At 36.4% G+C, this 14010-nt stretch overlaps 1 protein-coding gene across 9 annotated transcripts in view; it reads right to left on the minus strand.

Annotated features, from left to right (window-relative positions):
• Tmem108 (transmembrane protein 108) overlaps nt 1-14010 on the minus strand; it is a 326253-nt gene that overhangs the window by 153636 nt on the left and 158607 nt on the right. For 7 of the 9 annotated variants that reach the window (XM_013505806.1, XM_013505805.1, XM_005406821.2 and 4 more), the window contains one exon: nt 4768-4853. In XM_013505806.1, the coding sequence (XP_013361260.1) occupies nt 4768-4807 (40 nt within the window). In that variant the 5' untranslated portion in view covers nt 4808-4853. The remainder of the gene's footprint in view (nt 1-4767; nt 4854-14010) is intronic. The other 2 variants (XM_013505807.1, XM_013505804.1) reach the window with 1 other exon arrangement.

The following is a 14010-nucleotide window of genomic DNA, read 5'->3' on the forward strand; positions in this document are numbered from 1 at the left end:
GAGTTCTTTATATATTCTCGATGGTAATCCTTTGTCTGAGGAATAGCTGGAAAACATTTTTTCCCCACATTGTGGGTTGTCTCTTCATTGTGTTGGTGGTTTCTTTTGCTATGCAAAAGCTTTTTAATGAGACCCCAGTTGTTGATTCCTTGTGATAGTTCCGGTGCGATGGGATTTTTATTCATAAAGTCTTTCCCCACACTAATGTCTTTAAGAATTCTACCTGTTCTATCTTCTAGCAGATTTAATGTTTCTGTTTTAATATTTAGATCTTTGATCCCTTTTGAATTTAAATTTAGTGCACTGTGAAAGATATGGGTCCAATTTTAATCTTCAGCATATGCAGAGCCAGTTTTTCCAGCACCATTTATTAAAGAGGCTATCTTTCTTCCAGTGAATGTGTCTGGCTCCTATTTAATCATAAGGAAAACTTCCTCTCACTTATCAGGAGAAATAAACCAGTGAGACAGCATATAGGAACCAACCTCAGTTAATGATGGCTAGTTCTTCTGATCTGTCTTCAGCTTCTAAAGAGAAAAGTCTTCATTTCATCAGGCCCACCTGAGGTGAGAGTTGGGGATACAAATGGATTTTCTGAGTCTTGGTCCTCATGGAGAATTTAGTGGCTTTATGTGTTTTCATATTGTAAGATGTGCCCAGTGGTGTGTGATAACTTAAGCAATATTTTTCTTTCTTAGAAGTTCATAAAATAACAGAGTATCTTACTGAGGTAGAAGATTAGGGTGGGGCAAATGAGCTGAGCAAGTGGGTATGACCTGTCAATCACAGAGACACAAGACACATGTTCAGAACACAGTTTCCAAGTCATGCACCAATCAGAAAGTGCTGTCTTCACTTCTGGTGTGAAATCAAGCAGATTTTTGATAGGATGGCCTAGATCTGTTGTCACAGAATGAGAACTACAAAAGACTCCCACTATTAATCATATGGCCCTTGTGAGGGTCTCTCAGTGGTTCTTTCTCATTCTGCACAGTGTTTTCCTCTTTCTACCTTTAATAAATGTAAAACCTCACTGTCTTTTTCCATGTCTTGTCCAATTCTTTAATTATTACACCCAAAACTTGGAAAGGACACCTGTACAACAGAATGATATCTTAGATTTGATGAAATATGGTATATTAAATTAAATATTTATTGAATCCCATTACGAGTAAAGCTCTAGATTAGATGGCAGACAGAAGAACAGATGATGAAATGGAGTCCCCATGCCTCCATGTGGACTGTATGAAATCAGAGGATAAAAAAGCAAGCACATGCTTACTCAGGGCTAAATATTTCATGAGGGGATCTAATGCCAGTTATGATGGCTGGAATACATGTGGCTATTCACTAGGTGAAGGGGTGTGTGTGTGTGTGTGTGAGAGAGAGAGAGATATAAAATGAGGAAGTGATGAGAGATGGGGCTGGAAAGGTAGTGGGGAGATCAGGCTGTTAATTTAAATGCTAGCCTAAGGAATTTTTAAAAATTTCCTTTATGTCAGTGGTTTTCAAACATTTCATGATCCTTTCATAATCTTATATTTTATTGAGGACTCCAAAAAGCCTTTGTTATTTGAATCATAATGCCGGGAAACAAAAAAATAGTATGTCATTAAAAATAAAAACAATAAACTCAATACATGTTATTAATAATATGCTTTTCATGAAAAATAACCATAATTTCCTGATAAAAATGTGTGGAATTCCAGGTGTGGTGGTACACACCTATAATCTCAGCTACTTGGGAGGCTGAGGCAGAAGGATCTGAAGTTTAAAGGCAGACTAGATAACTTAGACAGATGCTGTTTAAAAAAGTACATGGAGTAGCGGTCCTGGGGCAGCATTTGCTTAGCATGTTTGAGGCCCTAAGTTCAATTCCAAGTACTAAAAAAAATTGGCACTTTTTAATATTTTTATAGATTTCTTTAATGTGTGGCTTATGAAAGGACAGCTGGTTCACCAGGACAACACTCAGGGAAGAACACAGGAAGCCCTGTCCAAAGCAGAGGTATCTGGGAGCAGAGAACTGAATGGATTCACATGTTAAGAGTTAGCAGGAACTGACAGGGAAATGTGGCCAGGATGGGGCAGAAAGCAAGTTAAGCATGACTTGAGGTATCCAGGTTGGGAAATCCAAATGCAAATGAGACCAGAGTGCATATAAGGTATATAAGGCATAAGATGATTTCTGGTGTTAGATGGACAAAGAGGAAAGAAATGAACCAAAATAAGAAATGATCTGAAGTCCAGACCCATAACTCAGGGAGACCCAGACAAATGGACAGGCCTTGGAAGACTGCCTATTTAAAATGCTGTAGATGTGGCTATTTAAAATGATTTAAAAAATAGTGTTTGTGTTAAAAAGGTAAAATTCATCTCTTGAACAATGCAAATATCCCTGAGAGTTAAGCAGGGAGGAGCTCCTTAACTCTTCCTCATCAATGAACACACCCTGGTATTAATTAGTTCAGTCAAACTGCCTTCCATCTTCATGTAACATAAGGGAACTGCAGATCATGGACTACAGTAGGACAACTGGTCTGGGAAGGTACCATGGTGAGGTCCTCGGGTCTACTAAGGAATAGGGTAAGCATGGAGTAAAAACAGAGAAGATCCTGGACTGCCTCCAGGATTTTATTATAGTGATAAAAAGCTCACTAATATATTGTTGTGGGACCTTCCACCTAGCCTTGTAGTGGCAAGCTGCCATGTAAGAAGTATGGCTGCTTAGAGGTCAGCACGCTGCATGGAAGCTTAAGTTTGCTATGAGACAGCCTTGGGAAGAGAAGTGTGGGACCAGCCCCAGCTGCTCCAGCCCCCAGTCGCTGGAGTCATTCCAGCCCAGGTCCCAGTTACTGTGCAGCAGAAGCAGGGGTGTGTGCCAAGCCCTGCCGAAGCTGCAGATTCATGAGCATAATAAAGGGTTGTTATTGCTTAAGCCACGCAGTTTTAGAGCAGTTTGTCACATAACAATGAATAACCAGAATAGTCAGGCTTTTTTTTTCTACATTAAAAACTGGTTTGTTGAATTACTTATAATGGCATATTAAATTTCTGTTGATTCTTTAGTTTTCAAGCCTGTTTTAGACATGACAAAAACACTGTATTGTGGAAAACGTTCATATAACATAACTTAATAAATGGCTATCAATGAAATACTTACTACATTGTGTATGCATACCAATAAGGGTGATTTAGTGAGGGTTGCTACCTATCTCTTAACCAGCAAAGAAATACCTTCTCTGAGCTATGTGTTATCTCCCAGCAAGCTTTCAAAAGAATGAGGAATTGAAACATAGTTGGTATCTATAGCTGTTTCTAGCTCTTCTGATGTTTGAAATTCCTTCAATTTTTATAGTTGTTCAGTTTAGAGAAGAGACCTTGCCATAAGATAAAACTTGTCTCTGAACTATATAGTAACTCCCCCAATGCCTTTCAAATAGTGTACAACCTTAAAACATTATAACAACTTTGGGGTACCCAATCTACATAGATGAACTCAACAAACATTGTGCTACCTCCCAAATCTATGCTGTTTTATCATTTCTTGTTTCTCTAACTACAAAGCCTGCCTCCCCTCCTATGTATGTGTGTGAAATCCTATTTATCCTTCAAATGTGGCCTCTCCCATCAAGGCAGAGTTAGTCACTCCTTGATGACATTGCTTCTTCAATCTGTAAAGCTTTTTCACTAACAAATAAGCTCATCATAAGAAAGGCCACAAACCCACAGTCCTATTGAGCACATGAAAAAAGAGCTTAAGAAGGTCTCCACAACTCTTGGCGACTTTCCACTAGGCTGAAATAGCCTGACTTGATCTGTGTTTCAGGGATTAGAATTTAGCAGAAGAAATGAGTCAGTTAAAACACTCAGTCAGAATGCTGTCTGTAGATAAAGTGCTTTGCACCAGGGGTACAACAATACAACCGGAATTACTACACAGAAAGGGCTCACTGAATGGTCATTTGCATATGAAACTCTTTGCATTTTATCTTCTCTGTATAAGTTAACAAGGCACTGTTCACTCAGAAAGATAGCTTTAGGTAGGCAAACACAATAAACTTCAAGTTTCCAAATCCATAGCTTTGGTTTGACCTGGAGTAGACAATTCCTGTTGTTGCAAGTGGGTCAACAGGAACATCAAACCCACAAATCAGTATTGCCTTTTACATTTGTTCAGTGACAATTCCAATCCCGGAGGCTGTATAGACAATAAATGGCCCCTGGTGTTTTGTGGACAATCTCCTGTCATGATGTTAGCAGCACGCAGAAAGTCATAAACTCTTGTTATTTTACCACAAAACCAAGAAATCACATTTTAACCACTCATTATTTGAGAATTAAACATAGCTGTGTATAACATTTCAAGCCACAGGTAGTATAGTCCCTCAATGACAACAGGTTTTATGTGACAAAATGCAATGTACGGTTTCTTCTCTATGAGTAACTATAGAAGTTCATCCTGGAAGACCCTGTCTGTATTCTAGTACAAAACCAAGGGCAAGACCATTTTTAGAGGCATTTTCAAATTAACTATGCTCAACACATCATGTTAGAATTATTATAATGGAGTCTATATTACAACTGATGCCCAACACATTAGAATGACTTAATGCTTGGTACTTTATCCAAACAAAGCAAAGAGAAAATTTACTGTTCTTTTTTACTGACCCAACCCTGGTCTTCTTCCAGAAAGTCTATGTTTCTGGCACTTTTCAAGCTGTAACACTGGTATAGTCTAGGAAAGAAGATGCGTTATGAACTTACTTAACAGTTGGCAATAGAGGGCCTGTAAACTTCTCTTCATGGTATCATCTGGTCTTGCTTATCCTCCAGTTTATTCATGATTCTGTCTAAGAAAACAGGAGAAGAAAATTGTTACATCCAGGGAACAGAACTTATAATCAGAAAGATCTCCACTCAACATGAGCCGGGTTGTAAAGTCTAAAATACTTTCATCTGGGGCAGGAAAGTCTTGAGATAGATACACCACAAACAGTTTAATTTATAATGGTCTACATTATAAAATTATCACTGATCAGTTGGTTCCACTACCCTGAAGGAAACTGATATGCACTGCTACAGAGTGAGACTCTGGCTCTGGAACTGTTGAGGACTTTCCTCATATCTCTTCAGACTCTCTAGGCCTACCAGGAAAAATGATAAATTTCTTTTCTAATCTCATTCCTATGAAAAATAAAAATTAAAAAAGAACCAGAAAGCTACATCATACTTGAAGTTGTATTATTTAAAATAATTTTTTATTATAAAATATATACCTGGCATGGACTATTTAGAAAATACTGATTAACAGACAATATATATACATATAAGAATAAACAAAAAAGTACAAATTACCTATTATCCTGCCAATAGGAGGCAGTCAGTGATTGCTCAGATTTCAGGGTATACCTCTCTAGTCCTGGGAATGATTGGTCTGTGTCATTTTGTGTATTGTACATTTTAGCTTTTCCCTCTAGTAGCAGAAACATTTTTCTGTGTTGTTACTGTAGTTTTACCAACCCAATTTAAATGTAAAACTATTTAAGTTCCTAGAAATGGAAACACAGGGATACAATTAAATTTTTTGAAATAAATATATTGCCAATTTCCCCTATCAATAGCCGTTAGAATGAATATTTAGACTATATTCTACCGAATGATGGAAAACTATAATTTCTCTTCATCTCTGCCAAACAGGTAGTTATTCTATCTCATTGTTTTAATTTGTACTTTATACATTTATCAGTTAGTTATGTTTAAAAATATTAATATTCTTTGATCATTCTTTACTGACATGGTAGGTTTTCTTATGACAAAAGTAGAACTGATTTATCTTTAAAATTTTTTGAGATAAAATTCACATATCACACAATTTAACCTTCTAAGTACACAACTCACTGGTAGGTAGCACATGCAAATTGTTCAACCACATCACTACTTAATACCAGAACATTTTCATTACTCTTTAAAGAAACTCCCATACTAATTAGTAGTCATTCTCTTTCCCTGGCAGTCATTAATCTAATGCCTATCTCTATGAATTTGCTTATTCTGGCTAGTTAACATAGATAGAATTATTCTTGTGTCTAGTACTTTTTTTTTAACTTAGCATAATGTTTTCAAGGTTCATCTATGTTGTATAACATGCTGGGTTTAATTTATTTTTTTTTAAGTAAGGATGCTTCATACCCCTCTCCCCTCCTCTTAGCTCTTTATCTCTTTCATGGCTAGAAATGTCTTTCTTAAAAATATTTGCTGTATTTTCTTCTGATATTTTTACTTTCATTTATTATATTCTAAATGCTTTTATATTCTTAGATCTGTTTCTGGACTTTGTGTTATGCTTTATTTCTGTTTGCTCATTCCTCCATTAGAACAGTAAATGTTTATATTAAACCCTTTGTAGAGTTAATTTTCCATTATTATTTTTCTCTTCAGAATTGTTTTGTTTCAGTTTGTATTTTACAGCAAATTAACTTTTAAGATCATTTTATTACCTCACCAAAAAAAAATCATTGTGATTGTAGTTGGAATTATCTTCTATTTTCTTGGGAGAGACTTGATCTCTTCAAAATCCAAATAGGGTTAAAGAGATAAATATTTTAAAATGAGTTGCTCAGGAGAGCAGGAGAATTTCAGGAGGTGAGAACTACTCCTTTTTGGGGAGGGAGTAAGGTCACAATAGCTCCGACTTTTTTTTAGTTAGGCAAATTAAAGCCCCCTCCCATCAGTAAGGTGAGAAAGACAGCTAAATTGCTTAGTTATAAAACAATAGGAGGTTTGACTTCCCAAAGACTGCACCTTAAGAAAGTGAGTGTGTTAGTCACTTTTCTGTGGGTGGGACAAAATACCCAACTCTCACAACTTAAAAGAGGGGCTTATTTTGGCTCAGTTTTTAAATGGTTCAGTCCATGGCTGGTTGGCTTCAAAGCAGGAAGGGCATGTCAGAAGAGCGGGATGGAGGAAAGCTGCTTACCCACAGCACCCAGGAAGCAGAGAGTGGAGGAGCTGGGGAGGGAGATACACCCTTCTAGGGCACATCCCCTGTGACACACCTCTTCCAACCAGTGCCACCTCCCAAGAGCACAGTTAGCGCTGAACTTACTAACACATAACCCACTGATGAGGTGCAGGGCCCTCATGTTGCAACCACACGCCAAAAGCCCCATCTCTAATTACATGAGACTTGTGGGGGACATTTTAGATCTAAGCCATAACAGAGGGATTAAGAAGTCTCAACATTGGAGACACTGACATGATAAGCAGGAGACGATAAGAGACAGAAACGGTGATTCAGAAAGGTGGTAGCAGGTGAGTTCTAAGAATAAAGGACAAAGTAAGGCATTCCCCAAAAGGGATGCCTAGGAACTTTAATTCTTTCCTGCTTCTTATGTTATGTGTACTTACATACTGCTTCTGTATTCATTCTTCACTGCAATAACCACTCACTACTGATATCCTCAAAATCTCAGTGACCATCTTACACAAAACAGGGGTAATGAAAAAAAAGATATATATCTAAAACCAAGGGAGGCACCAGGGATATAGCTCAGTGGCACAGCATCTGCTTGGCAAGTGCAAGGTCCTGAGTTTGATTTCTGGTGCCAAAAAATAAATAAATAAAACCAAGGGAGAACTTTAGAAGCAGTGGCCCAAGCAGTCATAAGCAATGACTACAGCACATCTACAGAGTGCTTGGGATAAGGTAAGCATTCAGTAAACATGTAGTAAGTAAATAGTGAATAAATTAATAAGTGAATGATCGAGTAATGACATAGTCATGGCATACTTGGGAACCACATAATGGTGGGGGAAAAGAATCTTGGGCCTTTACCTGCTAGTCATTAAAAGCATGATTTGTGTTTTCTCCTGGGATAGTCAGTACCTTAAAAACCATTTAAACCATTTTTGCTATGAACCATGACCATTCCCTTGAGCTTACATAAGCCCAATAGGTAACCAAAAGCAGAACAAAATTTGATTTTTTTATATCCTTTGTTACTGTAAATCGTGGGTCAAATTTCTTCTCAGCTTTCAATAGGGCTGTGTTGTTCATTTAGAGAGTGTTTTTCTAGGACCTGGCAAGATAGGGTTGATTAGACCTGTATTTGTAGGATCTCATTCCCTTTTAAGACTGAGGACACGAAGATAAGAGGTTTACAGGGACATTCAGCCATACCCAGAAGCCTCCAGCCATTGTCCTAAACTTGTGATGGATCACCTGGATTTCAGGAAAGAAGGACCCTCACAGGATGGACACCACCACAGAGAGACACTACTTTCCTGGGAATGAAACCAGCCCTCAGCTATCAAGATTCCAGAACTATGACACCAGCACTGAGACAGTGATCAACTGGACCCCAGCCTACGAGCCAGTCCTTAAATGCTGGCCTCTTGCCTTTGTGGGTGGGTCATTCTGAACCCCGTATGCCCCCACCAGCTCCCTAAGCCCAAGTCCTTTCCTATTATCCCTCTAACTTCCCAATTAAAGCTTTACCCCCTGTAAAATTGTACTTTCTTTGCAATTTCCATGTTTATTAAAGCAAGGACTCAAAGATAACCAGATACAGTAAAAAAAGCACACAAAAAAATTGTAGCTTTTTTTGTTGAAAGGGAACATGAGCCCCTCAATTGCCTATGGAAATGCTTAGAAGTTTTTGAAAAAGTGGTAGATTTCCCACAATACATGGAAATATAACCATTTTACTGAGCTATCACAGAAACATTTGAGCCTGTAAATCTGGAGAACTTCCGGATTATTTTGATTCCTCAGGGCTATCCCAACTAGAAGCATGATATGATCTATTACTTATTCAAAACTCATCTTTTCTTAGATCCTTCTCTGGATTTTTGTAGTACTTTTCTTTCACTTAAACTCTACAGTTTAATCAAGTTAATTCCTAGGCATTTTGTATTTATTTTTGCCACTGTGATGGAACTTCTGCTTCTGTTATATTTTCTAATTTCCTCCATATGAAAATGACTGAGCTTTGTATATTCATTTTGTTGACTAAACATTGTTCTTACAAGGCTTTCCTAGCTGAGTCTCTTGGGTTATATATCACATTATAGGAGTTTAAGGAAAAAAGACAAAAAGGATTAGAACACTTATGACTTAAAGAAAGAAAGAATAGAAACATTTCCTAATCTGCATAAAGGTAGAAATGAAAATGAAAGATAAAGAGAGGGTCCTGGAAATATCAAGAAACAAATGACATATAAAGGTGTTCTAATAAGGCTAACAGCAAAGTTTTCCGCAGAAACACAGGTAAGATGAGAATGGCATGATATATCCAAAGTGCTAAAGGGAAAACATATGCCAGCCAAAAATATTATACTAGACAAAGATATCCTTCAGAAATGAAGGTGAGATACTTTCCCAGACAAAAACTAAGGGAGTTCATTGTTATCAAACTTGTCTTAGGAATGCTAAAAATAATTCTCAAATTGAAAGAAAATAATGCTAATTAGTAGCATGGAAACATATGAAAGCTTATGTAAATAAGCACACAAATTCAGAATGCTCTAATACTGTAATGGTAATGTGAAAACCACTTATATCTCTAGCATGAAGATTAAAAGAGAAACATTTAAGAATAATAGCTACAATAATTTGTTAAGGGATATAAAATATAAAAATATATAAATTGTGATATTAAAAAGTAAAATGTAGACGTAGATTAAAAGTATAGATTTTTTTACAGATCAAAGTTAAATTGTTATTAGTTTAAAATAACCTGGTATAAGATGTTTTATGTAAGCTTCACAGTAACTAAAAAGCAAAAACCTATAGCAGATACACAAAAGATAAAAAGTAACCCTCTCCCATAATCCCCCTTGCTTTGAACTTACTTGTCTCATTGTTTTTACCACTCTCTGTAGCCATTTTGGAAGTCCTCTTTCATGACAGTTTTTGTGAGTGAGGTATGATCAAAATTATGATAAATACTGCTACCAAGCCCCATCCAATGAAAAGGCAGGCTTAAAAAATATACAGTGTGTCCTCATCTACCTTATTTACTGAATCTGGCATTGTGCAAATGCTGGCACTTCTTCAAAGTTAAAATGACCATGGAAGGTTTCAGGACATCAAGGTAGCCACAATAGTGCAACCAAAGACACTCATAAAAGACTTCCAGAATTGTTTCAGGAAGTGACAAGAATAAAAAGTATCTGCACAGCAAAGGAAAACACCAACAGAGTGGAGACAACCTACAGAATGGGGAAAAATTTTTGCCAGCTACTCCTCAGATAAAAGAATAATATCTAGAATATATAAAGAACCCCTCAAAATTTGATCCCTCAAATTTAAAGATCTAATTAAAAACAGGCATCAGAAATGGATAGACACTTCTCAGATGAAGAAATACAAAAGGCCAATAAATACATGAAAAAAAATGTTCAACATTGCTGACTATTGGAGAAAGAAAATTAAAACAACACTGAGATTCCATCTCACTGCAGAAAAAAATGGCTATCATCAAATCAATCAGTAACAAATGATGGTAAGGCTGTAGGGAGAAAGGAACATATTTCTCCATTGTTTCTGGGACTGTAAATAGATAAAATCACCACAGAAACTGGTATGGAGATTCCTCAAAAAACTAAAAATAGAAATTCTATTTGACCCAAGTATTTCCCTTCTAGGTATCTTCCCCAAAGAGCTGAAGACACCATACGATAAGCAAGTGTGAATACCCATGCTTACAGCAGCACAATTCAGAACAGCACTGCCATCTATATTCCATACTACCATAGAGAGGGATACACTTGAGTCATTTGTAGGAAAATGGATGCACCTTGAAGCCACAACATTAAGTGAAAAAACTCAGACAAGCAAGCGCAGATACTGTGTAGTTTCTCTTACATGTAGATAGAGTGGAGATAGAGATAGAGATGAGACAAAAATAGGAAAAAAGGGACATAGAGAGAAAAAAAAAAGGTATTATAATCCAGTGTGGACAATGTCTCTAAAAGTGTACCTTGAATCTGTATAATCGTCTTACATGTTTTATATGTTCTTTGGTCTGTTAGTCTGGTTTTCAATCTTTATATATGATAATTACCTTTATAAGCCTTATAAGATAAATAAATTAATCTGATGCTGGAAAAATAAAAGGGGGAGGAGGGAAGGGAGAAATAAGAATTGAAATGTGTTATGTATATGTACCAATTCCCTACAGTGAATGTAATCATTATGTATTGCAAACATGCACTATTAAAAGTAAAAAAAGTGGAAAGAATGATGGGATGAATGTGATGAAAGGGGGAGTAGTTTGAGGGAAATCAATGTCAATATATCTTTTGCAATAATAATTTATAAAAAATATTAAATATTCACTATATTTTTAGATCACATTGTATATTTCTTATCTGGCTATTCATTTGTATCCTTTATTTTAACTTTTACTAAAAAACTGGCAAATGTAAGTAAAGTGTCTTCCCAAGTTTTGTGAACTGCTCCAGCAAACTGATCAAACCTAAGGAAGCCCTGATTTACGGAGAGCTGGTTACAAGTATAGGTGATCACTCATTCCCTGTGATTTAAATCTAGATTTGGAAAGGCAGTCTTATAGGCCTGAACCCTTAACCCATGAGATCTGACCCTATCTCCAAGCGTACAGTGTCAAACTAAACTGAATATAGCTAGAGAACTGCTTCATATGTGGGTAGCTGATTCATGTGTGCAGAATTATTTCACTGGCTGTCAGAAGTGCTGTGCTGAGTAATGCTGAGTACAGAGAAAAATTGTTTACAAAGTCCCTATCTACTTTGAATCTAAATGGATTAAAGTCTCTAATCAGAAGACATAGATTAGTTAAAAGATTAAAAAAGACACCGTATTTGCTTACTACTAAAGATGCATTTTATCTTTAAGGAAAAACACAGATTGAAAATAAAGAGATGGAAAAATATATCTTCTGCAAGTAGAAATGAAAGAAAGTAGAGGTAGTTCTATCAGATAAAATAGATTCAAAGCCAAAAACTGTTAAAAAGAGACAGAGAAGGCCAACATTTAATGATAAATGGCCAATTCATCAAAAGATGTAATAATTTTAAGTATAGTATATATCCACATAACCTTGTGGTATCTAAATACATGACGAAAATATTAGTAGATCTGAAGGAAGAAGAGACTATAACAGAATAACAGTAGGGGGGTCTTCAATACACTTTTAGCAATGGACAGATCACCCAGACAGTAAAATCAATAAAGAAACATTGACAAATTACATTTTAGTTTAGATTAAGTGGATCTACGTAACAAAGTATACAGAACATTCCAATGAGCAGAAGCAGAATATACTTTGGGGGACTGAACGCAGGGACTTCACGCAGAGCTACATCCTCAAAACACTCCTTTTTAATTTTAATTTTGAGAATAGGGTTTTGGTAATTTGTTAAGTTGCCTAGGCTGGGCTTGAACTTGAGATCCATTTAGTCTAAACTAAAATGTAATTTGCCAGTGTTTCCTTATTGACAAGAGTGCTGGGATTATAGGCATGCCCCTCTGAGGCTTGTAGTCTAACCTCTAATTTGTCCTGCAGAAGGTTGTACATGTGCTTGAAAAGAATGTATCTTCTGTACAAAGAGAAACTTCTCCAGAACGGATCACAGGTTAGGCTACAAATCAAGTGTGAACAATTTTGCAAGACTGAAATCATATCAAGTATACTGTCTGACCTTAATGATATTAAACTAGAAATCAGTAACAAGAGGAATTTCAGGAAATTTACAACTACATGGAAATTAAACAACTTACTCCTGAATAATGGGTCAAAGAACAAGTTAAAAGAGAAACAAAAAGTATCTTGAGAAAAATAAAAATGGACATATGATATACCAAAACTTACGAGAGAAAGAAAAAAGTATTAGAAGGGAAACTTAGGCAGATTCCAGATGAATGAGTCTCCTCCTCCTCCACAAAGAAGCAACAGAAGTAGCAGGCAGATAGCTGCATTTCTAGGCAAGTAACCATGGAAAAACACTAGAAATCAACAAGAGGGAGACTAGACCCTTGTAAGATTTAGAGACCTGAGACATCATCCTAGTAAGAGATACAAAGTTCTCTAATATCTGAAACCCTGCCTCCAACTGAAAAGAAGGAGTCTGTCCTTTGCAGGTACAAGGATGAAACAGACATTCTATTATACTTTATCAGTATGGGCGCTAGCAGTCTTAGCTGCTGGCAAGTTTTACAACCCTCTCAGAACTGCAGCATTCTTAGATAAATAACCTAAAATCTGCATAGTAGTAAACCAACATCTTAAAACATAGCTTCAGAAAGCAGCTGCTTTATTAAGGTCACTCCATAAAAATGGTAAAGGTATCTGATCCATCAGATGCACAAATCTCAACATAAGACACAAGAAATATGAAAACATAAGATAATAATGACACCTCCAAATGAACATAACTCCCTAGTAACGGATTCCAAAAAATAGAAATGGGGGCTGGGGATTTAGCTCAGCGGCACAGCGCCGGCCTGGCAAGTGCGACGTCGTGAGTTCAATTCCCGGTACCGGAAAAAACCAAAAAACAACAACAACAAAAAAAAACAAAAAATAGAAATGGGTGAAATCCTTGATAAAGAATTTAAAAGAACAATTATTAAAAAAAAGCTCAATGAGATTCAAGAGAATAAATATAACAGCTAACATTATTAGTATCATTATTATTATCTTGTTCAATAGCAAGGACAGAATGCAGGTAGGCAAGAGCTCTACCACTGAGCTACATCTGTAACCCAGAAAAACAGAGGAAATCAGGACCATAATGCAGGATATGAATGAGAAATTCGATGAAGAAATATTCTGAAAATGAACCAAACAAATTTTGGAAATTAAGAGCTCAAAAAGTGAAAAGAAAAATATAGCTAAAAGCTTGACTATCAGACTAGATCAAGTGGAAGTAAAAATATCTGAACTTGGAAGCTGGTCTTTTGAAATATCCCAGTTATATGATCATATGAGAGAGAGAAGGGGGAGAGGGAGGGCAGAAAGGGGA

This window comes from Chinchilla lanigera, unplaced genomic scaffold, assembly GCF_000276665.1.
Source record: "Chinchilla lanigera isolate Chin_1 unplaced genomic scaffold, ChiLan1.0 scaffold00100, whole genome shotgun sequence".
In the NCBI taxonomy this organism is placed as follows: Eukaryota; Metazoa; Chordata; class Mammalia; order Rodentia; family Chinchillidae; genus Chinchilla; species Chinchilla lanigera.